The sequence below is a fragment of the Necator americanus genome, chromosome IV, assembly GCF_031761385.1.
Source record: "Necator americanus strain Aroian chromosome IV, whole genome shotgun sequence".
NCBI classification, from domain to species: domain Eukaryota; kingdom Metazoa; phylum Nematoda; class Chromadorea; order Rhabditida; family Ancylostomatidae; genus Necator; species Necator americanus.
Window position 1 is genome coordinate 11,375,472 of NC_087374.1, and position 26,036 is coordinate 11,401,507.

Consider the following 26,036-nt stretch of genomic DNA (forward strand, 5'->3'; position numbering starts at 1 on the left):
AGCTACGTCTGGAAAAAGAAGTAAATCAGGATTACAATGTATCAGAGAATAAGGCGAATATGCGTCGTGAAAGAAAGAGTTTTTCACGAGAAAAAGGAAGAGATGGAAGAAGTTCGAAATCAGGATCAGATTTACAGAACGAAGGAGAAGTCTCAGAAAATCACAACAAGCCGTAGCGTGGAGGGAATAAACAAGAAACAGATTGCATGGAAATTTCGAAAGAGATTAGAATTTCGTAGGCAAGCGCAAGACGATGGAACTTCAAGCACATTCCTATTCAGTCTGATGAAATTCCTCAGCAACTTGCGTACCTTCTATCTTACCTACCTCACAATCAAAATTATGACTTAAAATATCTTATTTCAAGGTAATTTTGTATATTATCCGCGCTTTATTTGCAAAGTGTACTTGAGATGAACATTACATAAAACATAAAAAGGAACTACACAAAAAGATCACGGTGAAGGACAAAAAGTATGGAAATTTTTTGATAGACAGCCGCTGCAAAAGCAAACGATAACCATGACCAATGGGGAAATTTGTGAGGATAACCAGAAATTGCTGACTCCATTGCGAAATACAGCAGAGACAAACATCCGCTTATGGTCAACGCTAGCGCACAGAACTTTCAAAGCATCAACAGAGTTCGGAGAAGCCGAACCCAATTAATGCTGAAAAGTAGATTTCAACAATGACGCCTAGTCTGGAATCAGTGGAGGAGGTGCGACGCTGAAAAAAAAGACGCTTGTTGTGTGCGTCGTTGGGTGACGGTGGTGCAAAAGGCGATCGCGCGCTGTCTCCTATCACTATCATGGATCTGAGTGTCCCGTTTAGATGAAATCGCAACGAACAGTTGATACGCATCTTATCAACACCAAATCGCTACGATCGCACGATGAAAACACACACGCATACATGGTTACCAGCTAGTACCACACTACGGTGTTGTGCCGCGTTGCTGACACCAAGGACGAGATGGGGCAGCTGCGAGTGATAACGCAAAGTGCGCAAAGGTACGTCGTCGGTTCATCCGCAACGTATCATCTCCTTGACGGTAGTTGTGAACAGGAATCACGTCTCCGATTTGAAATTCAGCGCAGAAAATCTCATAAATGACTTATCCAACGGTTCTTAGCTGCTGCATATCAGTCTATTCGTATGCTACCACCACCACTGCTGTAATGCTGCTTTAAAACAGCTTCGGCGGCGAGCTAATAAAGGAACATCTCAGCTGACAAAAAAAAAGAATCCAGCAAGTTTTGGAATCAAAGGCAAAGCGATCAATTGAGAACGGAATCGAATTTGAATCGAATGCGCAAATATTTTACAAAATAGACATAATCAATTAGGTGAAGTACAATACAGATTTCAAATAAAATTCTCTCGAAAGTGCAAGAACAAAGCTCATTGGTTTCAATAACTGAACTGATAGTTACTGATATTTACATTATACCAAGGTCAACGGGAATCGTGACGCTTCTTTGAAAACATGAGGATTTCGCTTGTGTCATATTTAGCAAACAAGCTGACCAACAACCGAAAAATAAATAAAGACGACAAGAGATTTCGCACAAATTTTGCGTTATCTAATTTTGTTGGGCATTTGATTACGTAAGATAGCTGTTTTCTGGAGGAGTCTAGTCGTTCATATACAATTCTATGCACGCATAGATAAAACGAAGCAAAAACTTGAGAAAAATCTTGAGCGTGGGTGTCGTATTCAGAGTAAATCGAACACTGCAACAAACCAAACACATGAACTATACTTTTAAAAAAATGATCAACATTCGCAGAAAAAAGACGTTCATGGGCAAATGATTGAAGAAGGGATCAGTTTTGAGGTGATCGCTAATGTGGATAATCCATAAATGTAGGACGTAGATAATCGATGTGTGATGATTGAGTGATATCCAGGCCGAGTAATGCATAGATAATCTAACAGTGCCCCTGGTAAGACTACGAAGACCACTCTCACAGAAAGAAGGGATAATTACTTGAATGAGGTCAGGAATATGGCTGAGGTTCATGTACCTGACTAATCTAGCTGTTAAGGCACATCTTATGCTTGCGGAGCTGGTAAGGTAGAAAGTGCAGCAGCCGAAGATAAGAAGTACGATGAAGCTGATGTTGGTGCCGAATTCGGCGCAACCAGCGCTATTCGAACTGCCACTGAAGTCGAACAGCCGAGCCCACAACAATTCGGCTCGACAATGGTTGCTAAGCGGCCGGGCAGACAATTACTGATGGACCACCTTTGCGCTGAGCAGTGTCTCTATAAATTACCTCCAAATACGATAATCCATTAGCGACGAACAGATTTGAGGACAAAGCTAACTATAAGAGGCGCGCTGAAGGGTACAGGTGGTCTGCAAAGGTGAAGGCGGCCGCCGACGGCCTCCAGCAGCTGAACAACAAGACCGAGTCGAGTTGATAGGCGATTGAATGCACCGATAACTCACATGACGCATAGTAGCGCGAGGCAGTAGCGAGTTATCGATTCCACCATTCTGCCCTATTTGACAACTCTCGCACCTCTCGATAATTCAGAAATGCGTCACACGTACTCAACTCGACTTCCTACACGTGTAGTCGCCGGCGGCGCGCACCTGACCATGGCCAGCGCCGCTTCTGCCTCCGAGTGCACAATGCGTCCAAGTGCGAGCCGCTCCAGAACGAAGAGGGGAGTCGGTCGAACGGTCGATCAGTCCGTCAGTCAGTCAGGGAGACGGGGGTTGTGGATTGGCAATTAACAGACAGCGCCATATGGAAGCGGACAAAGAGGCCCAGCCAGGCCTTATCGATTGGCCGGCCTCCGCTGATAAGGGGATAAATGCGCCCCGCAAAACCTCATTTACATACCTAAACGGCCTTCTTCCTCCTAAGCAACTGATTATCGATTTTATTCGCACTACAGTAAGGAACTGATGGGCAAATACTGCTCCTCTTCCTCTGTGAAAGCGTCTAATTAATACTGATTTGAGCATGGAAAGGACAAAAATCCCAGCAAATTACTTTTTTCATTGTTTAGATTCAAAAATCTTCTAAAATGTGTTCTTATCCGACAGTCTTTCCTATTTCCTCGCCTTAATCATAATATTTGAGCTGTTAGTTTCAAAATGCTGGAAATATACGAATTTTGACAAGCGATTGTGGAAATTTACTAAATTTGCTGTGAACTGAAGTGTAAACACTGTTGAAATAACCATGACCGTCTATGATTTAAACATAAGAGCTCTCATTGAGCGATGACAATGGAAGAAGAGCCTTAAATTCTATTCGCATGTCGTTTTACGGAGGTTCCCCCTTTACTGTCAATTTAGAAACAAGTAAGTTTTTTTTTCTGAGGAATTCGTTCATGAAATTGATTTAGTAGCATTTGAAGCTTTTAGCATTTAAAGCTTGAAATAATTTTGGAGTATTTCTAAACAAAAAAAAGCTTCTCTGTGGATTAAAAACGAGAATTGAAAACTCGCATTACTTGAAGACTCTTATGGTTCTAGTGGAAAAAAAAACCTGAAATAATGTTAGCATTTAGCATCGAATCCAAGTCCAAAAACAGAACCTACGCAAAAATAAAGAAATAACATTTGGATTTTTACATTAGACTAATTATCACTGAAAAATGTAAATTAATGACATGAAAAATTCCCTGCATACCAAGCAAAATTTTCTCAAAAATACTATTTAATTCTTCTGAATCAGCTATCTTCGCCGCTGCAAGACTTGTCCTGATGATGTATGGATATCAGTGTGTATAGGGAGCGAAAAAAAAAGAGTAATGAGCAAACTCGTCCATGCCGCTCAAATTGATTCACTTAATCCGACTTTCACAATTACATCAGTCTCCTGGATCTGTCGTCATTTGCCGAACGACGTGAGTCGATACTCATTTATAAACGATTCCAAGCTACATAACAGAATCCGAAGCGAATTCAGAACAAACGTTTGCCAACGTTGACGCAGCGTCTAAAGATTGTTTATAGATAATTATTAGTAAGTAATAATAAGTAACTACTAGTTGCTATGTCAATAAATCACCTATAAAAGCAGATTAAACCTAGCTATCATCGCAGAAACGTGCAAAAAATACATAAGTGGATACATGGATGCTGCAAATGTTGTCAGGAATTCGCTCACTCATTTTTCTCTCAAACGAATGAAACACACGCATAGCGATGCCAATTTTAGATATGCTAAGATAAAAGAATAGCGCGTCTATTGACCTTAATGGTCAACTTGTCGTACAACGCAACAGTTCCGACACAACAAAGTTAGCACACCTCGATAAAAGATACACCGCTACCTCGTTAAAAGCAACAGCTACCGCCTGATGATTCCTTTAATGAACGAACGACTCTGTTTCGACACATGGATTGGGCCCATTAGCAATTAGTACATCGAAACTAGCGCATGAATGTGTCGAGGCGGTAGAAGATCTAGGGAAGAAGCGTGAAGATCGTCAGGTAACAGGCTACCGTAAACATCCTCCTTAGGTCTCCTACTTATTGCTACACTTAAAAGTGAATTGACTAGGTTGATTTCGTGCACTTCACGTATACCGAACATTAATGTAAGCCATAGAAAACACCAAGGTGAACGGGTTACTTGCTTTCTACATACTGTATCCACATATGCACTCTCTAAGCCCTATGTTTTTCGTCCCAAAGTTCAACTTTGTCCAGAAAATATACTCTCCTGGTCCTGCAATCTGACTATTCCAGCAACAGGGATCAGGAATCTCGGAAACAGTGAAAGCTGGAAAAAATGCGTAAGAAAATACCACACTGTACAGAACAATAACTGCTTCTCTTATTTGTTAGTACACATACATGTAGCGCAAATGCAGACTATTCCATTACTTTGACGGTGTAAGTAATTGTAAACAACAAAGAAGGACAAAAATTAGTTGGGATATGTCGGTTGATCTAGAAAGTGCGAGATTTTTTTTAGTGGAGAGAAGGTTGGAGAGAATTTATACGGTTTGTACGAAGAGCAATTCTAGAGTAACAAGTGGTAAACATTCCATTTTAGTTTCTCTCGGCAAAATCTCACCAAATCTATAGTCTCTGTTATAATTCTACGACATAACCAACCACCAGCAGTTGACTATTTGCACAAAGCTTCGATATTAGCTTAAGTGCATCTAGACTTTTTTGGCGCAGCTCCTCTCTCCTCACACTCACAAGTTTCGCAAGACTTCTGAAATAAATTGTGCACGTTGAGCCGCGTGAAAATCGTGCAAATCCAAGAAGAACCACTTTCTGACTTCCAGAGCACTAAGTCCCCCATCTGAACGTCAACCTTTTCTCGCATTTTCTCTTACATACATTCTCATATAATAGTATCCTTGGGTCTGAAGGTCTAAACCATCTGGCGTGCATCGAGGCATATTCCCTGTATCGCACCACGCCGCGATTAAGTGCGAATCACACCAGGTGCAAATCGTCGTGCAATGCGAATCTTCGCCGCAGCTCGTGACCTACGAAACTCGCACTCGAGCACTCGAATCAGTGTGCCGACGGACATAACAATGACATCGTGTAAACATTTTATCAGGGTCGCGAATACACACTTCCGCGCGGGCGGCGATCGACAAGGAGAGCGTGTCGACAAACATGCGCTCCATAGCGAATCGAGCGACTACCGTAAGCAAACAGACACAATGTCGACACTCTCTTCATCATATATGATCACTAAACACACTCTCACACAGGTATCAGCGCACAACCGACTTATCAACACAACCAGGTGTCGCGAACACTTATCTCCCGCACTCGGACCGAATTCGCGCCCACAGACACTTGAGACAATTTTGGACCGATACGGTAGGAGTACTGTCGATTTTGGATATTTATTCATACACTCATTGCGATAATCGCAAGAAAAGATGACTATTTGCAGATACTACAAAATAGGTGGATGAAAGAACAAAGCAGTAATGATTTAGGTATTACCTTAAAATTAGCCACAAAAAAAGATCACTGCTGTTCATAGGAGCCATAAATGGACGATGAGAAAAGTGGGTCGCTTCAGCTAGCCACTTCCATCTGCGCTAGTCGTAAAAGTAGTGAAATTTCGTGATAAAATGTTACTTGATGGGAAAAAGTAACCAAATTACTCCAACTTGGTTAAGGTTAATTGTAAGAAGCCTGCAAAAAGACTCATTTTAAATTTGTTGAATTTAGAACGTGAGATGTAAGCACACATTTACGCCAGACAGCCAGCTGGCTTCAGGAGAAAGCGGATATGCTGGTTACGCTGCTAACCTCGCGGAACCAGCACAACGTTTGTTCGTAGGGGTTCAGGAGACATCGACAAGAATGGATATACCGCAATCATATAGCAAAATCTTGGCAAATTGTAAGCACAGAAAGAGTAGTCCTGGCCTATTACTGTAATTACCTCAAATTAGTATACGTATAGATTTTGTAGGGCGTCCAGGTGCAGTTTATAGGCATTTTTCATTGAATTCGTTTTAAAATATGGTATCTTTCGAATTTAGAAAAACCAAGTCAGCTCCTGACCGTGGAATGGTCCAAGAAACAGCCTATTTTTCAAATCATCTTTTTTTTTGAAGGACTACTGATGAGAAACTATTTAAATATTTTAATCCTAACACAATAAATTCTTTTTCTTCCGAAGTGTTCCCTAATCTCCAAGAAAAAAGAAATTCATATAAACTAATGCCTTATTCGCTAAATGGAAGAAACTAGTTGCGATCATTACGAAATTGTAACTAAGAAATGTCTAACGATAGTCCAAAGTAGACGGTGTGAGCCGCAGAAAGCCCGAGAAATTTCCAGGATAACGTTTCGTTCGGAACAGTATCGAACAATCAAGATTTTTGCAGAGAATCATATGTAATCTGATTCTTTTTAGCAAACTTCGGGAAAAAGAGAAACGAAGGGATTATGGTTGTACGTATAGCACAGGCTCTTCACTGAATCGCCTAAAATTATGAGTTAATTCAAGTTCTTTCGCTTAATTGGTTTGTTTTTTTCAAAGAACCTTTGTTCCAGGAGGTAGTTTTATGTAAAGTCTAATGCAAATTAAATTATTTGAAATAATGATTTGAAAAAGGCTTTCTTTATAGGCAAGGACGGCACGGTGAGGGAAATGTACGACAAGGTCAAAAGTTCACTAGAGAAGATGTTTCCGTACGTGTAGTTCATGAAAAGAAACACTAAAAGATGTTAAAGTAAATAACTGATGCAAACAAAGGAGGAGGAAAACACGAAAGAATGAAAAAATGCGAAGCACAAGGCAAAACCATGCGAGTGTTAAGCGCGGACAGTAGAGTGATTATGAGGTCGGACGGATAACTGCTGACGATCGATAATCATGTTTGCTGAGCAGAGGGCGCTGATGGCGGTCGTCGAGGTACGGGAGGATATCGGCCTCCCGTATACGGCTGGTGTCGACGTCCCGCAGTGATAACTGTCAACCTCTGGCCCCGCCTCGCCTTGTCCTCATCGTCACTCTCTTGCCCTCTCGTAACGCTTCTCATCAATTAGTCTCTGCGCGTCCTACGACATCGTTCTACCTCCTCAACTCGCTCCGTTCTCGGTTGACAGCGACAAGAGGGCAACACGTCAATGAAGGCCGAAGCCAGGTGATAGGAAAACGGATCAGCCGAACGCAACACACTGGAACTGGCGACCAACAGATGGATTACATGAGGGAGAGCAGTGATTATGGCCCTCTATCGATATCGACTGAGGGGAAAACGAGTCCGCCCACGCACAGAAATAGCCTCCCGTAGATGACAGAGACACGTCAGGGGACGAATGGGAGTGTGGTGCCATTGTCGGATTCATAAATCTACTGGAGAAAATTGAAAAGCGGCAATTTGCACCGTTGCAGCTTTTTACATAAAAATTTCCATCTGCTGTCTTAGATTGGGGTAATATTTTCCAATCTCAGACAGTTTCTTCTCCTCAACTGGAAATTAGTGGAACAAAAGAAATATAGTCTTGCTACAAGTTCATTCATAAGAATTGCGACATTGACGGATTGAAGATTTCTGATCCTTATGCAGATCAACGGCAGCCTAGGAATAAATCTACTACAAATTAATGTAGATCCAGTCAAACTTGAGAGTTAGAAGCTGTGCGACTGATAATATGGTCAGAATTTAAAAAAAAAATATCGCTCGAAAACATGTAAAACCACCTTTTAAAAAACAAAGAATCTAAGGCGATGTCCTGATTCAAATTGTGGACGGTGTCCGCCACGCCGCGTGTTCAAATCCCGATAAGCAGATTTATAAATGATGAGTGCGCAGATGGTTGAGTGTCTCCTAAGAATAAGATATATCAGTTGGAAGTGTCAAAGAAAACACAAGAACAACTTCTTCACGGAAAATCCTAGACAATGTGAGGATCGAAGTAGTTCATCAGTAAATATTTGCATTTTACTGTTAATAATACAAATGGAAAACTCAAATTCCAAAAAATTATCAAAAATCTTAGAAGAAAACTGCACACAGAATAAAAAAGTGTACTTTTTATAATATCAAAAAATAAAATAAAATATCGTTTAAGTATATGGTACGGTTTTCTTCCAATTTCAACCTAGAATGAAAAAACAACTAAAAAAAAAGTTACGAGAAGTTTCGAGAAGTTCTGTGAAACGTTCGAATAGAAATGATTTAGTTCGCTTACTACTGCGTTTCTGAATCAGTTATATTCCTTGGAAGAGTTTTTATATTCTTAACAACGGAATTCTCCCCAATTCATGGTCGCATAGCACCTCGGCAAAAACCTTACATGGGTGATTATAAAACGAAAAAAAAACAGCTTTAAATCACATCATAATCTGAATTACTTCGGGATGCCTTCGCGGTTCCTCGAAAAGTCCAAAATCCAAGACGCAAGAATATACGATGCGTTTGACGTGATGTGGTTAAACTAATTTTAAAAGCAACTTACTGGAAAAATCTTTCTGAAATCTCTCCAAGAACTTTTTTTTCGTAAAACATTTCTAATGGTGTAGTTTCCCAGCAAGAAGGTGTAGAACGGGAGCGCAGGGAATTCCTTTACAATTCTAGATACCCGCAACGATTCAAAGCAAGAAACGTACAAAAAAAGTACTGTTTGCATGTCTGCAAAGGCAATGAAGAACGACGACATATTCCCAGGGTCAGAATCGTAAAAGCTTACGGTAGATTAGCAACTATATGTCATTCAGTTTATAGAAGTCAACAACTACAAATTCTTTCCTGCCAATAATAATTTTGTTTGTTTCTTTGATAGGGTCAACGAAGAAACGAGTGCATTAGGATTATTTAAGTTAACAGGAGCGAAATACGATGAGGACAAGAGGAAGGAGAGCGTGATGGTGATGGTGATGATGGTGGTTGGTTGGTCGTCATTATCACAGTGCGTATCGATTTGCGAAAAGGCGAGAGGCACCATGAAAACGCATTATCATTAAGCGTTCATAGGGGATAAAAGATTGGTGCGCAGATAGATAAGTGAGGATGAGGTGACGGCGCTTTTCCTCGTGTGCTTCGGCGCTGCTGCTCGACCCATTCCCTTAGGCAGAAACGGGCCCAGCACACATGGTAGCGGCTGCAACGGTGCTTATCGGAACAGCTGTTTTCAACAACGCTGAATATCATGTTGTTTAGACGTAGATAAAGCCTATTCTAATCCTAAACGACTCGGGAAATGATAACAATGGGCCAGACGACGACGAATGTAAACTACTAAATCTTACGTAAACAATATATATCGAGAGAATTCGTTGAATCTTTGAGGGGATTTGAGGAATGAAGATAACCTGCAAGGAATTCAAATCGAGGATATTCTAGGAACATAGTAATAATAATAAATAATATTAATATAGCAAGCTGAAATCATAAAAATTATCACGAAATACTCAGAACATGATGATATTTCACATAATTTACTATTTACTCCACAGTTAACCATATCACGAACTTTCCGACGCTTCAGTACTAAAAACAAATTGTTCAATCGGCTCGTTGCATAACAGCAGGGCCGCCGTAATGGTGAAAATTGTTAATTCATTTATCCGTAGAAGTGAATGAGTGGCCAAGAAGAAAACAAAGATGGCTGCTGAACGAACAGACTTCGAAGCCATGAATCCGTATCAACAGAAGATCTCTAACATTCGTTCGCTAATGAGAACTCTACGAATTTGAACTCTGACCTTTTCAAAGGAGCATAAACTGTAAACGTACTCAGCTACGAAATATTACAAGAATAAATTAGTAATTGATCAGGATCTGATCTCAATTTCCAACGTTTAAGCAGAGAAGACGGAGCAAATCCCAAATTTATGAATGTCTGAAAAGGAACGGTACGGCCTTTCAGCCGCAACATCACACACATGTGCGCAGTCAATCACGGCGAGATGATCGCGAATTCAAATCGTTCTGCCTATAAACCGCCCCAGCACATCTGTTTTGATCTGCACTCTGAATGATGGATGTCAGATAATCGGGAAATATTCTTGGACGTGTATGTAACTGCCGTTATTCGGATTGTTATCCGCCTAAAATGGAACTGCGCTGAAAGCCCCTCAAATAATGGCGGCAGTTCAGTTGAGAATGAGCACTTCTCGACGAGAAAAACTGCTGGGTTTTGTGCCCGGTCGCTTAGATACACATTCAGCCATACATTATGGACAGCGGCCCGTTGTCAGTGAGTAGAAAAGCGCCCAGCGGCCTTCTTCCTTCCAAATACTGAGGGGCGAGAACGCTGCCGTGAGAGACATAGTGGATATGAGCGTAAGAGGTATAAGGTGGGGTCGGGCGCAGTGCTGCGAGTTAATCGTCATGACAATAGTCGATGTGAAGTGTGGCGAGGCCAATTTTGAATAAGGCGGCCTCGGTAATCAGTGAAGACAGGCGGAGCGACTGAACTGCACAGAACTTGGAGACGCAGACGAGGCACAAAGGAAAGGAGTATGTGATCGGAGGGGCAGGAGAAGGCTGTCGTCGCTCGGGCTATCAACCTCCTCCACTGGAACTGGGTTCGATGATTTAGATGTGCAGGTGGAAATCGCCGGATAATTGGCGTCCGGAAGGTGATTACGGTGGTATGAAATAGTACGGTAGGAGACGAACTGATGGATGACGCTACGTCTGGGAGAAGAACAAGTCGTTCAAAGTGGCTGGCTAACATACACAACGAATCGAAAAAAATTCCCTGTATAGAAGTGGAGCTGAAGATTCGGTGCTTCAAATTTCTCCGCAAAAAAGAGCTCCCAAATAAGAAGAGGTCAAGGAATCGAACCGATTATTAGAAATAGGCAATACAACAATATCGATGAAGCAATTTTTGAAAATCCCTTCCAGTGATATCAACATGTCTCGACCATACTTTCAAGTGACGTACCATCAGCCTGAATGATTAAGGAAATCACAAAAGCTGCGGTTCTAAACCGAACGATCAAAAGCCTCCGGTAAGGGATGAGTCCACTCTGACTTATATCTACGGGATCTCGACGACAAAGACACCTGAACTGTAGAATTCAGAAGTGTGAAGAAGATGGTGTTTAAACATTAAAAGCGTGCTAAGCAAACAATGTACAACCAATCAACATCAGAGAAGTATCTATTAGAAGATTTCACAAATCCACCTTGAGCGAATTCAGAAAATCCTCAAACTTTTTTAACCGAGGAAGAGAGGAAAAAGACCACAAAATATTTGCTACAGAGTGGAAAAGCTTAGAATAAAAAAACAGCAGTGGACGGATGCTGCTCTTATTTAGGTCTAATATTTCTAAAAAAGGAGAAACACTTGAGCTGATCTGTCTGTCTTGACTTTTCCTCATCACATAAGGATTTTCAGGTTGTTCTGTAGAATTTACTTTATAGTTCGTGTATCATTACATATTTCGTTTACAGTATTAATTTACCACAACAAGAACCAAACTCAGAGACACTTAATTTACAAACTAAAATTACTCCTTCAACGAATTCTACTCTTGCAAATGACGTCGTCTTCTATGAAAAATAGTTGCCTGTTTGTGGGGCAACAAATGTTGCAGCTGCTCGATCCGTGGTGTTGGCGATGGTGAAAATCCGATGGTGGTTATTGATAAAGTGCACGAACCCTATTGAATCGTTTGTTGTAGCACCCGAGAGGCGGCCATCTTCGTCGACGCTCGGCTCGCGCCATACGAAAGAAGTTTGGAACAAAGAACGAGGAGAAAACACGACAAACTGGAGCGTTCTAAACGTGATTTCTAGAATTCGAGAGTAACAATTCTTCTTCACACTCATGGATTACCCTTATCAAATGTTTTCGTAAACAACGCTCAAAATATCTCTTCACATGCAGTAGTATTCTACTTTTTTCGACAATCGTCAAACATAGAACGCCTAAAACGTGAATCTGGAGTCTGGATGAAAACATTTAAAAGATAAAACAGAAAGCTTCAAAAGCTGTAATAGGAGAAATTTCTTTAGATGTCAAAAAACTGCATCGACTAGTGAATTCAGCACGATATGCTGATGGTAAACGTCCAATGAGAGGTCAAATTTCGTATTTTGCGAATATAAAATGATAAAGCTATTTAACAATACTTTTTTAAGAGATCTGCATGTTACAAGGACAAAATTTTCTGCAGCTCATTATCTTAGATTTCCATAAGAGAATCATCTGAGTTTATTGTTGACTCATTTGACATGGTTTTATAAAGTAACAAGCTAGACGTAGGATCCTCTATTACTTTAAAAAATATCTTGATAGAGTTCCTCTTTCAGTTACGAGTTCTTAATTCAGCTCGCTCAAGCAAAAGACGTCTTCTTTCAGAAGCAAGGTATATAATGCCAGTGGGAAACAAAGATGAGGAAAGAACGCCCCGTCTATCAGTCCTACCAGGGATGGTTTAAGATCCTAGTGTCATAGGTGCTAGACATTTTCTTGACGGAAAATCATCACAAAGAGAAACCAAATAAATCTCTCATTTTTAGACATAGAATCTTCTTTTCAAATACATCTTCCATGAAACAAACTATGAAAGAATATATTTTCTAGGAGAAATATTTTGATGATCTTTACGAATAGAATAAATGATGGTACTGTTTTGATACGCTGCGGTGGTGAAGATCTCTGGCGCATAACGTGTGCATAACCGAACAAATCAGAGTTGTTTTAAAGTTTCACTGAGAGATATGCACTTCTCAAAACAAAAATCAGTAATTGGCCCCGTGCCAGGCTCCCTACCCCCTTCTTGCATAGGAACATCAGAAGCATTGTTCACTGTTGTACGATACACGTCCGACATAACAACAACAAACGAACGGGTGCGGGGGAATGTACACGTTTGGAAGGCGAGGAAGCAAGGGAGGAAACAGAGGAAACAACACACCGCGCAGTGCGCAACTGAGCAGCCTTGACGGCTTACGTTGCGACCACCAGCCAAATATCGCCACCGCCACCACACATACACACGAACGGGCGGACGAAGCGAGGACAAGCTGTGCGTATCGCGTGAACGAACCGGGTTTCAGCTACTGTTGATGATGCACCTGAAATACGGATGACAAGGCAATCATCATGGGATCGGCTAGAATCGCTGGGAGACGAGCAGCAAATAGCGGAAGTTTCGCGTGCAATGCGGTCGAGAACGAATAAGAGTTGAGGTTTAGGGCAGTAGGGTGGGCGGTGCAGCTGGGACCCACACACACTCACAACGGTACCATAGCTAGCTCTGAGTGTAACTGGTCTTAGTGTGCCAATCATCAAATATACGACAAGTCACATCTTGTATGGTTTTCAGACCTTCTTTTTTTTGAAAATTCATATGATTTTTGAAAGCTATGGATACAATCCTTCAGACTACAAATACACGACGTATATACTATTTATTTCAAATGATTTCCTCGTTTTATGGCTAATTATTGCTAAGTAGTACCTAACTTGTGTTTAAATGTTATTTAGAAATTTTGTGACACGGTGCCAAGTCCGTTCGAGCGTAAGCGAGTGAGTTTCGAGAAGAACTGATTTGAAGTATTCTACCCGAAGAAAAACTTTTGCGACAAGAGGTATCCAGATAATTTTACATTATCTGATCGAATGTCGCCGTTCTATGGGAAAAGAATGTAGGAAAGCAATTTCTAGTGGAGGATTACATAACAAGTTCTAAGCAGAAAACTTCTGTCCCAAACTTACAGGATTTTTTTCACCCGCAAGATTTTTTCCTATACTCAAGGATAATTAACGACATATTAATTATTGGAGGATTCGAAACAATAATCCGCAATTAGTTATTCGAGAGAGCATCGATGGTTCAGTAATAAGAGAAGCTCAACGAGAGATCTCCAGTGGAGGGTCGTACGAATGCTGTGCCATGCTTAATCAGGGTGAGTGTGAAATGTGGAGAGGCTGGACGAGAAGCGCTCAGCCATCAGCATGATAGGCTTAATTACATCTCCCAGGCCAACTGATAACCCTAAATCGAGCGCAGCTGGATTCCGTGGGAAGGAGAGGGGAAGCTGATGTTTTAGTAGCTCGTGCCTAATCTGCTAAACTTATAATAATACCTAACAGATATCAGTATAACTTATAACTGATTTAACGAAAAAAAAAAGAATAAAAGAGATTCAAAGCAGCGAAAGAGAAAGAAAGTGACATGTATATCTTCAAAAATTTCCCTCAATTGGTGCACACTCATGTGCTCATTCAAACTTCGTTTTCCAAAAAACGGTGGCCAATTTTCTGAATAAATATTTTAGAAAAAGTGATTAGCAAAGATACATTATGAGCAGCAGGAAAGGATGAGTAAAACGGAACCTTATCAAAGAAGGAACAGAATTTCAAGTTTAAAAGAAAGAAAAAGAGAGAGAATTAGAAATGGAAAGTTCATTGAAAGAAATTGTAGCAGCTCAGCACTTCACATTGGTGAAAACGAAAATAGAAGAAAAATTGAATGACTTCTCAATTTTGTCGAAAGAAGCATGGAACTCAACTGATAGTCAAATTAAATGATATAAGCCATTCTTGGAGCAGAACCAGTATTCTTGGCTATGCTTCTATCTAATCGCTGGTAATAAAAATCCACTCACATTCCTATCCTTTATTTTCCATAGTGTTTAAGAGAAAAAATTTTCAAATGTTTTGATCTTACTAAAATGACAAAGGCGCTAAAGTTGCTTAATAATAACTTGGTAATTGCTTAAATTTCAAGTTTTTGTGGTGATAATAGAACAGTAATATATATATATATATATATATATATATATATATATCATAAGATTTATAGAAGTTGTGTCCATTATAGCGCTGACTTCTTCGAAATACATTTAATTGGTTCAAAGACGTTTTTCACAAATAGGTCAAACAAAACTAGGAAGATCAAAAAAAAAACATGATTCGAAAGAAAAGCAGAAGTTTTCCAAGTGAAGCCAACCAGTTTCGTTATTACCATTCACTCATTGTTTGTTTATTTACGTGATCAATTAAATGCTGTTTTCTTTAACACAACTGTAGGAAAGAATAGAAAAAACCAAAAAGCAGACCAGAATCAAATTAGTGAATTACTATTTTTCGACAACAAGAATAGCAAAAAGTGGGAAGATGGAGACACCGCTCCTTAAGTGAATAAATCCAATCGGAAATAAATGAATAGCGAGCACTGATGAACTCTCTAGAAGATTAGATAGAGAAAATGTTTGTTTTTGAAGAGAAGAAAGTGTTTTTGGTTCAAATTCTTCATTTCTGAGTATCAGCGCCAACTCTTATGTCTTAATTTTTGTGGAGGATAGATTTAGGAGGATTCAGTTTTGCATTGCTTATTCAAGTTCTCAATCTTGGAATTTGGTAGGACAACGGGCATTATCGTGCTTTTCCTCGTTTTCATTAATAATGATTAATAGACGGCTCTAAAAAGGGCTCGAATAGAATCTAAAAGGAGCCTAGCGGTTGTTTCAAAAAAAAAAAAAAACTCCAGGAAGATTATTGAACAATTCATCGAAGGCGAGAAGTACGTGTGGTATTCTGGGGGTTGGCGCGAAAAACTTGCTGACAGAGTGGTCGCTTATCTGATGGTGTTTGCTGGAAGGAGGAGTGTGAGTGTTGTGCATCAGTCAGACGATGGGGACCCGATCGAGAGATGTTACTGATGTTGGTGTTGTACGTACTATGTGGTGGTGGCAGATGGCTAATCAACCACACATGGTGGAGGCAAAGTGATAAACCGGATACGAGTCGGGCTCCTCTTCTCGTCTTTCTCCTCCTCCTCCTCCTCTGCGGCGTTCACCCACCCACGCCTTTTTGATAGCAACAGATGGGATCGCATATGCACGACAACATCGACACGATCACTCAATAACATCACGTTTCTACTGCCTTTGTACTGCATATGTACCATCTGCGAAAGCTGATAACACAACGAAGGATTTTCGTTCGGAATTCTAACAAGCAACAATTTCGGATGTAGAAAATACTAAACGTGATATTCCAAAAATCTGTACATATATAGAACTATAGTATCAGACATCACCCAAAAACTCCAGTAGTCTTACTCAGCAATGAGTTCTTCTTGGGAAAACTAGATTTTTCGCTAACTACTCAAGTTCTCAATCTTGGAATTTGATAGGACAGCGGGCATTATCGACCTTTTCCTCGTTTTCATTAATAATAATTAATAAACGGCTCTAAAGAGGTCAGACGGTGTAGTGAATTTGGAACGCAAAATGTTCTCTTCCTTAGCAGTTGCACGATCCTACCATAGTAAATACGAAAGTGAAAAATGAAGTATAAAAAGATTTTCAAGGTAAATATGGCATCGTGTGGGTATATTTGATGTTTCCAATGAAACCGCTGCAACCTGTACAGCATGTGTAATCTCATAAGGTTACCGACGCAAGAAACGAAAGAGATACTGTATCCTTAGAGATTGGAATTGTAGACCAGCTAATCGTAGCTTCTTTACGATACCACCAACCTCTTCACTTCAACTATCCCTATAAGTATCCATATTTCTTGTCGGAGATACATCCAGAACGCGCAGAAGATCCACAAACTTCACAAGTACTAATTTCAGAAATCCTCATTGATGTAGCAGTGACTGCTTCATGGATAATTAATGTAGGATTCTGGAGATATATAATGCGTCATTCATTTTGAAGAAAACTTGAAATCGACTAGATAACTCGTCCGCTCCGCCCACATAACCATACTAGTCACTATGGACAACCAACGCGAAATTACCGTATTCGCACGCCGAGTGCGGTTTTGCTGCCAGCGCTTTGTACTTGAATCAATAGCGAGGAATAATGCGGTAATTTTCAGTATTCACTACGGAAACAAACTAAGTGAGCGAGAGAAAAAGAGAAAATAATGCGTAGGGAATGCATCTCCATCTTCGTGTACTCCAATATGTAGTTCTATAAAGAATGCCTACTTAATCATTAATTACATACAGATCATTAATGGAAATAATCCTTAGAGGTACATATCTCTTTTCTCTGTTACCTCTCTATACAGTATTGTATATCATGTATACTATCCCGTTAATTATTACAGTAGTAATATTAGGAAATAACGTAAATGAAAAAGGATGACCTTATGAATTCTCTTAGACTGTGTTTCGCTTCGTCCTACAGAAGGAACCGACCTCTGGCAGAAACCTCGGTTTATTTATCCATTAGTAAAACCGTGCTTCTGATGCGGACAAATTTTTAGGATTAGGAAAAAAAGCGCAAAGTAACCGGAAATTTACCAAATTCTAAATCTAATCATATAAACAATAAAATTATCTAATTCTTGATTGGAATCTAAGAGTCAGCGGCAACTAAGCTTGGTTTTAATGTCGAAAACCTAACGTGATGCACGGAAATGATCCAAACACTGAGCAACATCTCTACAAATCAAAAATAGACTATTTACAGCTTAAGCAAGAATTCCTAAAGCACATACTTCACTTAGGTAAATTCAACTACGCTCAAAAGAAAATGAAAACAAAAAAAAACGAACTAAGGCTTTTTAAGAAATTTAGAAATTCAAAATAATGGTATCAGTGCAGTCGAGGAAAAAAAAAGATTTTCATGAGAGTTCCATGCTGCTGAATTAGTGAAAGCTCTTGAAAATAGATGAATGAACACTTTAATGACACTACAAATTGAGTTACATTTAGCATTTGTTCTCAGAGTTTTTGAACAACTCAACACATAATTCTTCTGGACAAACAAAAAATCTATTGAGGAACGAATGAAATGAGTTTTTGAACTTGTACGTTTTGTAACAAGGCCTCATCTGAACTGCTAAAGACCTCATTTCAAAACTAGAACAGTAGGCTGAACTGCTAATTAAACCACGTACTCACTTTTACTGGGACACTCAGGATTGAATCAGGTGAAAAATCTATTTCACGAGAGACGCTTTTGCTATGGTAACCTGGGGAGACTCATGGAACTTGGAAAGATTTTGCGCTTTAACGCCTAGCTGTGTTTGGAACTTGAAAAGATTCGAGACTTTAGCTTTTAGTTGGGACCGAAACGGAGTAAAACTGTTAAGCATTTTGTAGGAGCGATTAATTTAACATCGAAATGATTGCGAGATTTTCTAGAATCACGAAACAACTGTGACATTGTTGCTCGACCACTCGCCCGATCACGGATGTATAGAATCGCTTTGGAACTTTGGAACTACGGTAAGCGATAGTTAAATCTTCGAATAAAGAATCCTATGCAGGATGAACTGACACAAGAACACTTTAGCAGACATATTTGTTCGTTTTGTATCGCAAAGAGGCGAAAAAAAAAGTCATCCGCTATTTTATAAGTGTGGTTGGTTCCTTGCGTATAACAGCTAAGAAAAAAAAAATGTTCTGGGAAGATTGTGCTAATTGCAGAGAACTTTAAGTTCCTATACTTTTACAGGTCTTGTGAAAAGTATTATCAGGATCCAAAATGACAATCAAATATAAATGTTGTATTAGGTATTCGAATAATTACAATACCAAGAAATCTATATCGGATTTTAAGGAGGTATTCACATCTCTGTTACTTTTTTATTATCGAGAACCCAATGCGATGCATTGAAATGATCCAAGCATAGAGTACTATCTCTACATTAAAAAAAAACAGATAAATCATTTACAATTCCCCTAAAGGCAGTAGCATATCACGAAATTTACGATCTTGGAGTTTCTGCGGGATAACATCGAATACGGTTATAGATTGCAAATGTGAACGTAGCTTCAATCAATTCAACCAATCGTACTGAGAAACGGCGTGAGAACCGCCTTAGTTCCTACGAAGTATGTTAGAACGCGCCAATCTTGAACACGCTCCGGTTCCCACGCCAACCCATTTGTTGCTTTTACTTGAATAGTCTGTCAAGGAGACCTCATTGATTGTCGACCGCTCACTCATGAACGCGGCGCGTGCACAAAGGGGTGCGTTTTTGTGTACGTCGTAAGAACTAAGGCCGTTTCCTACGTCGTTTTTCAGAACAATGAGGGGAATTGAGCGTGGCTGCGCTCATACTCGATAACATACAATCCGAGCTCTATATTCGCCTACTGAGACCTCAACATCGTCAATTTCGTGATATACTACTTTAGAAGGTGTTCTCACTAGTAACAAAATTGTGAAGCGGTATAATTAAATTAAGGAAAACATCACTCTACCGTATGGTGTAGGTGCACGGGTGAGTTTAATGTGACTCTAGCTTTCACGTGGCTGTAGTTAGTAGATGGAAAATTGGGGATTCCTAGAAGGCACTAGAAATACGATCGAACTAACATCGGCAGCCGTATGAAATAAACTTTCACTTGATCTAGTGCCGATATTCAAACAATGGAAAAGGTTTGTGGTCGTCGTCTGCATGCTCTGGCCCTGAATTTGTACTTGATTCGTGCCTGCGCGGAGACTACTTGAGAATAGCGCCGCCACGTTTCGTGAAATGAGCGAAACGCATGGATCCGGGTGTCAATGATGTGGGCCACCTTATGCTCCTATGTGGGAAAAAAATCTAATAGGGATCTCATGAAATATTTTACAAAGCAGTCCAATCCTTTTTCAGGATCCTATTTCAATCATCTTTTTCAAAAGAGTCCTTCAAAGAAGTTAAACATTATGCAGTAAGGTTACAGTAACTTTGGACGCTGTTCCTTAGTTTAAATAAAGCGTTATCGTTAGCCTGATTTCATTTGAAATGCATCCATCAGCTATGAAAGGAAATATTCCTCGAAAGAAGAAAAGAAAGCTAAAAATAAAGTGGCACTGGTATTTGTAGTTTAGAACATAGTTTTTCCTGCCATACTTCCAGAGAACTTTATTTATTCGTTCCAAATTGTAGCCTCGACAGTCACAACACATAAAATTTGACCCAATAATGTTGCCAAAAATATGCCACACATTATGGATTCCAAATTTTTGCTGAATGAATTCTACACAACACCAAATTTTTGCCATTGGTAAACAATTTCTTTCCGGTTAATGAACTGAAGCAACAATTGAGGGGACACCAGAACAAATCGAACTGCAAGTTGAGGCTGCTTTTCTCATGGAATTCTGGATACTAGGGGAGAAAATTCTCGGTAGAAACTAAAATTAGAAAATCTAAACTAAGCTAAAACTAATACTGCTAGTTTCGCATCAATCTATCCTTGATTCGTTGTTAATTAACACTAATAGAGTGGTGAAAAATAGCAGTCAAGTTTAAAGAGTTTCTGTACACTTACAAATTAATGTAATGGCTGATTATCTTTGCTCTAACTAGAAATTCTCGTTGCTTTAAAAATTAGCATTCCTCTTAATCCATGTTCACAATTTATTTCTGGACGCTCCATCCTACTTTTTTCCTTAGCAACTTTAGCTTACATGCCATAGATATTCTAAGACTAATGCTTAGGTCTTAGGGCCCCGACTGCTTTACTCATTAACTTCCACAAATAACGGCTTCACTGAGTGGCCCTCCAACACATTTTACCCCGGGAATGTTCTCTGCTGAATCCGAAACGAACGAGGTTATGAAATACATTGGATGATCAACCGTGGAAGTAGGGGGCAAACAAACGAAGTGTGAGGTGGTTTGCTGATTGTGTAAATACGTACAACAAAAGAACCTCCAATATAGCAATCGACATGCGGTCACGTCGCGAACCCCTCTGACTCACCTAATCACTCCAATCATAGGACAGAGCAGTGTTCGTGCACACGTGCGTACGAAGTCTGCCGAGTAATTTCGGTTAGATATGAGGCTCGAACATTTGAGTGAGGTGATTCGAATGAGTGGGTAACCTTGAGGAACGCTGTTGTCCTAGATTCAGAGTAAGTTTGAAGGTGGATCACATTTCACGCCTCGTAATCGCACACAGGGGTAATTGAAGTGAGGGGCAGTGTGGAGTCGAAGGATGAAGAACTTGCTGGTACCCGACGGATAATGCGCGGCCCCCCAACTAGGACAAACTGCACTTCAATTACTCACGGTGATTAAAGGAGATGGTAGATGCATGCGCACATTCGCACACATTCACCGCCGTACATCCTAGGGACCCATGATCACAAAAACACTGGGGATCATTGTTCCAGCGGATTGAGAGAGGCGCAGATTGTTGCCTACGGTAGTTGTGGAAGAAAAGGTAAGAGAGTGGGTACAGTTCTTCCCTTTTGAATACGTACTTCTGAGACTATATCTCGATCACCCACGAGGAGATTTTCTAGAAAAAAAAACTAACACTTCTGTGATGTTAGGTTATAAAAGTTATTAACAACATATGAATCTACTATTTTCACAAGGGAATTTACCTAAGCAAGATAATTCTAATGATAAATAAATGATAACTGATGAAGTACAGAGTTCCCAACATAGATCAGCGCCTGATCCGAACAAATAAACAAATAAATAATACATGATGATAGTCTTCAAGTTTGTGAGAAAAATCAAGATGCTATTGACAGATCTCTCCGTGAAAACCAGTAAATGAATAAATAGAAAAAGAACACTTGAAGCAGGCGAAAGAGCCGTTCAAGAAGAAGATATGAAACATATACGAAAGAGGAAGTCAAGGATAAAATTGCTCTGAAGATGAAATTTTGAAGAACACTCGAATACGAATTAGTTGTAGTGTAATACTAAAAGAAATCAGAAACCAGAATAAAATACATATGAAGAAATGCTACGAAATAAATGCGGACAAAATAAGGATACTGTAAAAATGAGGAAGAATGACAAGATATTTTTTCTAAAGCATAAACATCGACGAGAGCTGCTAGTGTGCACAGCTGACAGCGGCTGTATATGAACGGACACTACTATTGAGTACCATATTTATAGTTAACATATTTACTAACATTTTTTCACCGATATCAGCATGTTAACGAAATTTACATACGGTTAACCATGAAATTAATTTAGGTGGATTCAGAATTTGTTTCCTTTCTATCGTTCATCAAAAATCGCCAAGGAGAACATGTACCTGTTACTGACAATGGAAGTATCTGAGAGAACTATTGAGATCGTTGAAAAATAACGGATACGGGGTTTTGAACGAAGGACCGATTTTGACAACGAAAGTCCAGGGATTTTTATTTCTTGTGAACAGCAAACTCTCTAAGTTGAAAGAATATGAATAAAGCGGACCTTAGCCGTTGGATACCGGCCAACAAATATTTCGCCACTACCATGAGTCAGTTTCTCAGATTGCTCCAAACTTTACGTGTGATTCACGCCATTTCTCAGGAGAAAAAAAAACGCTCTAATGATAGCATAACCATTGTTTAGACACTGCACCTGTTTCCTTCTCAGCATCTGTGTATGTGCGTGTGTCCTTCGCGGAAAGGAATACGCTAAAAAAAATCCTTACTCATTGTCTCAAACTTCAATGTCATACTGCTGCTATACTTTTTTCAACCTTTTTTGAATTCTTCCTCTGTGCAACCTATCCTTTAAGTTTATATCTTACCTACCGTCACAATCTTCTGCCTAACTTGACAAAAAAAAGTGGTTGGTGCATTGTAGTTACATATTTCGTCACTGGAACGTTCAGTGAAATAGTCCTGAGCATCTTTTTCCGATTAAGGACGATAGACTCGTCCACTACAAATTGACGAATGAATACGAAATTTCAGGACCGACATAGTTAAATAATTTCTTTAGGAAGTTTCGAATTCCAGTTTATCCGCAGTTCATTCATTACAAGATCTCTTTTAAATTATGACAGTACAGATATGTACAATAGCAGAAAAAAAAATCGCTTGGCCTCTTTCTAAATTAATAGTTCATTCCCAAGAACTTTAGATACAAATGGAACCCACGATCCTAGGATTATGAATTTCTTAGCAAAAGAACACCTACTCCTGATTGTTGCGATACTGTCACGTAGCGGCTGCGTTTACTGGAATAACATCTTTAAAACGGGGATTTTGGTGAGAGTTGCTTTTAAAAGAGAAAAAAAATCGAAAAACAGCCAACATAGAATCTTATGGAATTCTGGGGAGAGAGGATGATTTATGGTGTTATATCAAGCTACCGAGTTAAAATTTAAAGAAAGCACCCTACAGAGGTGTTATATTTTTTAGGAACAACATTCATTAAGATTCTCCACTAAGCGAAACCTCAATTGTCCCTGTATTTGTCCACTATGGCTATGGCGATTCGAATAACATGTACACATGTATTCTTGGCATCTCAAATAAATACGCAGTTGGTGCTCCGGAAAAACTCAGCTAAAATGTGACCCTACTTAAAATAAGCAGTACTTTCACGTTATTAGTAAATCTATACGCGTCTCACTTTAAATCAGTATAAAATCGCAAATTGAAATGGAAAGAGGTATGTTAAGCCTTCCGTTGAATACTGTGCACCTATGGAGACGTCTCAACTTCTATTTCCTCAGAAAAGAAGGGAAAGATTTGCCGTATTCTAAAAAGTCTCCCACGTGTTTCATCAGTTCCAATTTCTCGACTATATTCTTGTGTCAGAACTCTTCTCTTCAGGATCTTTTACTCTACTCGTTGAAAATGACGTAGATTTCATTCGAAGTAGTGATAACCAGAACAAAAATGACTATGCACTCTCGTGTTCGTCGTTGTGCACTTAACAGACAGCCACATGATAGGCAGTGAACCCTTAGAAAACACTAATGGTATGGCTACATTGAGTGAGCTGACCTCGACTCAAGATGAACAAAGACCCGTTCGAACATCTTGCAAACACTAATGACCCTTAACAACACACCTGCATGTTAAGGTTGCAAGAGCACTTCCAATCAAAATGAACATCGAGGAAAGCAATTGAGAAACGAGTCCAACTTATAAAGTACCGTATGAGAAACCGCAGACATCTGCAGTTGACTGGAGCAGGAAATTACAATTAGCGCTTCCATCTTTTGTCGCAGCTGGTCGAATTTCCTTCTACGATGTGTGAGATTTTAAATTCTTAATGTCGTTATCCATCCTATGATTAGCCAAGCAGTAGGGCTCTCTCCAGTATACGCTCGCATTTCAAGCTTAAACGCTTACAAAAATAATAGGTAAAAATGCGAAACTGATGTGTGACAGTATCTCTTCTCGAAAGTTCCCATCAGTTTCCTCAAAAGGAAGTACATCGACTAACACAAAATCACGAGAAAAATCACGAAATCATGCTCGTTTCTGGTATCTAGTAACGATGTATATCCAAATTTCTCATTCCAGCACACAACACAGGAAGAAGACATGGAGACAAAACGTCAATCTTGCAATTGCCACCAAAGAAACCCTTATTATTTTTTTTTATTTCAGAAAAAATGTTAAAGGAGCCAGGCGCCTGCCATTACATCCTGTTGTGAGTAATAATCATGCATACATGCACCTAATCTATCACGAGCAGACAACTGCAGGGAGTACTACCTGGCAGCCTAACAAGAGATAGATCCATTTCATCTAGGCATCTAATTTTATTTGTTACGGTGAACCCTCATACACAATAGTTACAGTAACAATATCTATCAAGCAAAGTTTCGTCTATTCATGGCTTCTTTACTGTCAATCTCACTTCTTCTTAGAAATCACATTTCTTCGTTACAAATACTATGTAAAGGTTAGTGAGACTGGGAACCCAAACTGTAAAGTAAGAAACAGCAATTCATAGAAAACCAACTCAATTTAGAAATCAACGGAAAGAAGAAAACAGCTTAGTGCAAACGAAGTTGAGCTTGAATGAAATCTTCAGTACAGATTTCTACTCGACATAAGCTAGCTTGTCGCTACATTTTGCAAGGAGGTCATGCAGAAAAACAATCAAATTACTGTAGTAGAAAAGCGGGGAGCAGAAAGTAGTAGTATTTTCGTTCTCAATTAACTCGGGATCTCCGATATTCGAGAACTCAGTACAACCTCAAAAAAAGCGATCTCATTGTGGTCTCATGCTATCAAAATATGACTATGGAAGGCAGCAACAGATGTGTCAACAGATCAGTGATGATGGATGTGTACGAGATGAAAGGAAACAATTACATGTGGCCCCATTGCAACGGGATTTCATATATTAAAAAAACACGAGGAAACTACTCGTAAAGAAATAAGTGGGAAAAAAAGCGTCAACGTCAAACTTATTAAAGGAAACACCATCGGCATTGATTATAAAGGCATCGACAATTTAAACGTGATGCAGATTTATCAAGGGATACCTGTGCTACATTATTAGGCAATGTCAGCGCACTCAGCTGAGTAATGGGGCCGCTGCACACTTCTGCATATCCACGACAACGAGCGACAAAGAGCAACCTCTGAATGATCTATTCCTGACAACCATCGCCAGCCATTCGACAAGCAATTCCACGAAACGAACGTATATTGACGCAAGCTCAATAGAGCGAAAAGAAGATGGGTAGGACAGGAGAAGTGGATGAAGCCATGATAGTTGAGGGGTTTGTGAGTAGATACGAAATGTTAGCTTGGTGAATTTTATCGAAGTACCACCGCACATGGCTGAATAAACGGTAACAGTCAAAACTCAACAATAAAAGATCATTTTTGCACACGTTTCGACGAACAGGTAATGACAGAGCAGAACATATCGAATCTGCACTACACGCATTTTCACCGGAAGTGCAACGCAAGCGGCTGT

At 39.7% G+C, this 26,036-nt stretch overlaps 3 protein-coding genes across 4 annotated transcripts; 1 reads left to right on the top strand and 2 right to left on the bottom strand.

Annotated features, from left to right (window-relative positions):
• Positions 1 to 2: 2 nt before the first annotated feature.
• On the bottom strand, positions 3 to 25,984 carry RB195_000949 (uncharacterized protein; the record flags this gene model as incomplete). Of its 2 annotated transcripts, XM_064197516.1 has the most annotated exons (4): positions 8,264 to 8,299; positions 25,597 to 25,695; positions 25,758 to 25,897; positions 25,951 to 25,984. In XM_064197516.1, the coding sequence occupies 4 exons, from the start codon at positions 25,982 to 25,984 to the stop codon at positions 8,264 to 8,266; spliced, it is 309 nt and encodes a 102-aa protein (XP_064053398.1). The 2 variants fall into 2 exon arrangements, with proteins under 2 accessions (XP_064053396.1, XP_064053398.1); XM_064197515.1 differs by lacking the exons at positions 8,264 to 8,299; positions 25,951 to 25,984 and adding an exon at positions 3 to 8 and having other exon boundaries at positions 25,758 to 25,895.
• RB195_000950 (uncharacterized protein) lies at positions 976 to 2,306 on the top strand (the record flags this gene model as incomplete). Its single annotated transcript, XM_064197517.1, has 2 exons — positions 976 to 1,054; positions 2,053 to 2,306. 2 exons carry the CDS (start codon positions 976 to 978, stop codon positions 2,304 to 2,306), a joined length of 333 nt encoding a protein of 110 aa, XP_064053397.1.
• RB195_000951 (uncharacterized protein) lies at positions 16,138 to 16,347 on the bottom strand (the record flags this gene model as incomplete). The annotated part of the gene is made up of 1 exon (XM_064197518.1): positions 16,138 to 16,347. One exon carries the CDS (start codon positions 16,345 to 16,347, stop codon positions 16,138 to 16,140), a length of 210 nt encoding a protein of 69 aa, XP_064053399.1.
• Positions 25,985 to 26,036: the final 52 nt, after the last annotated feature.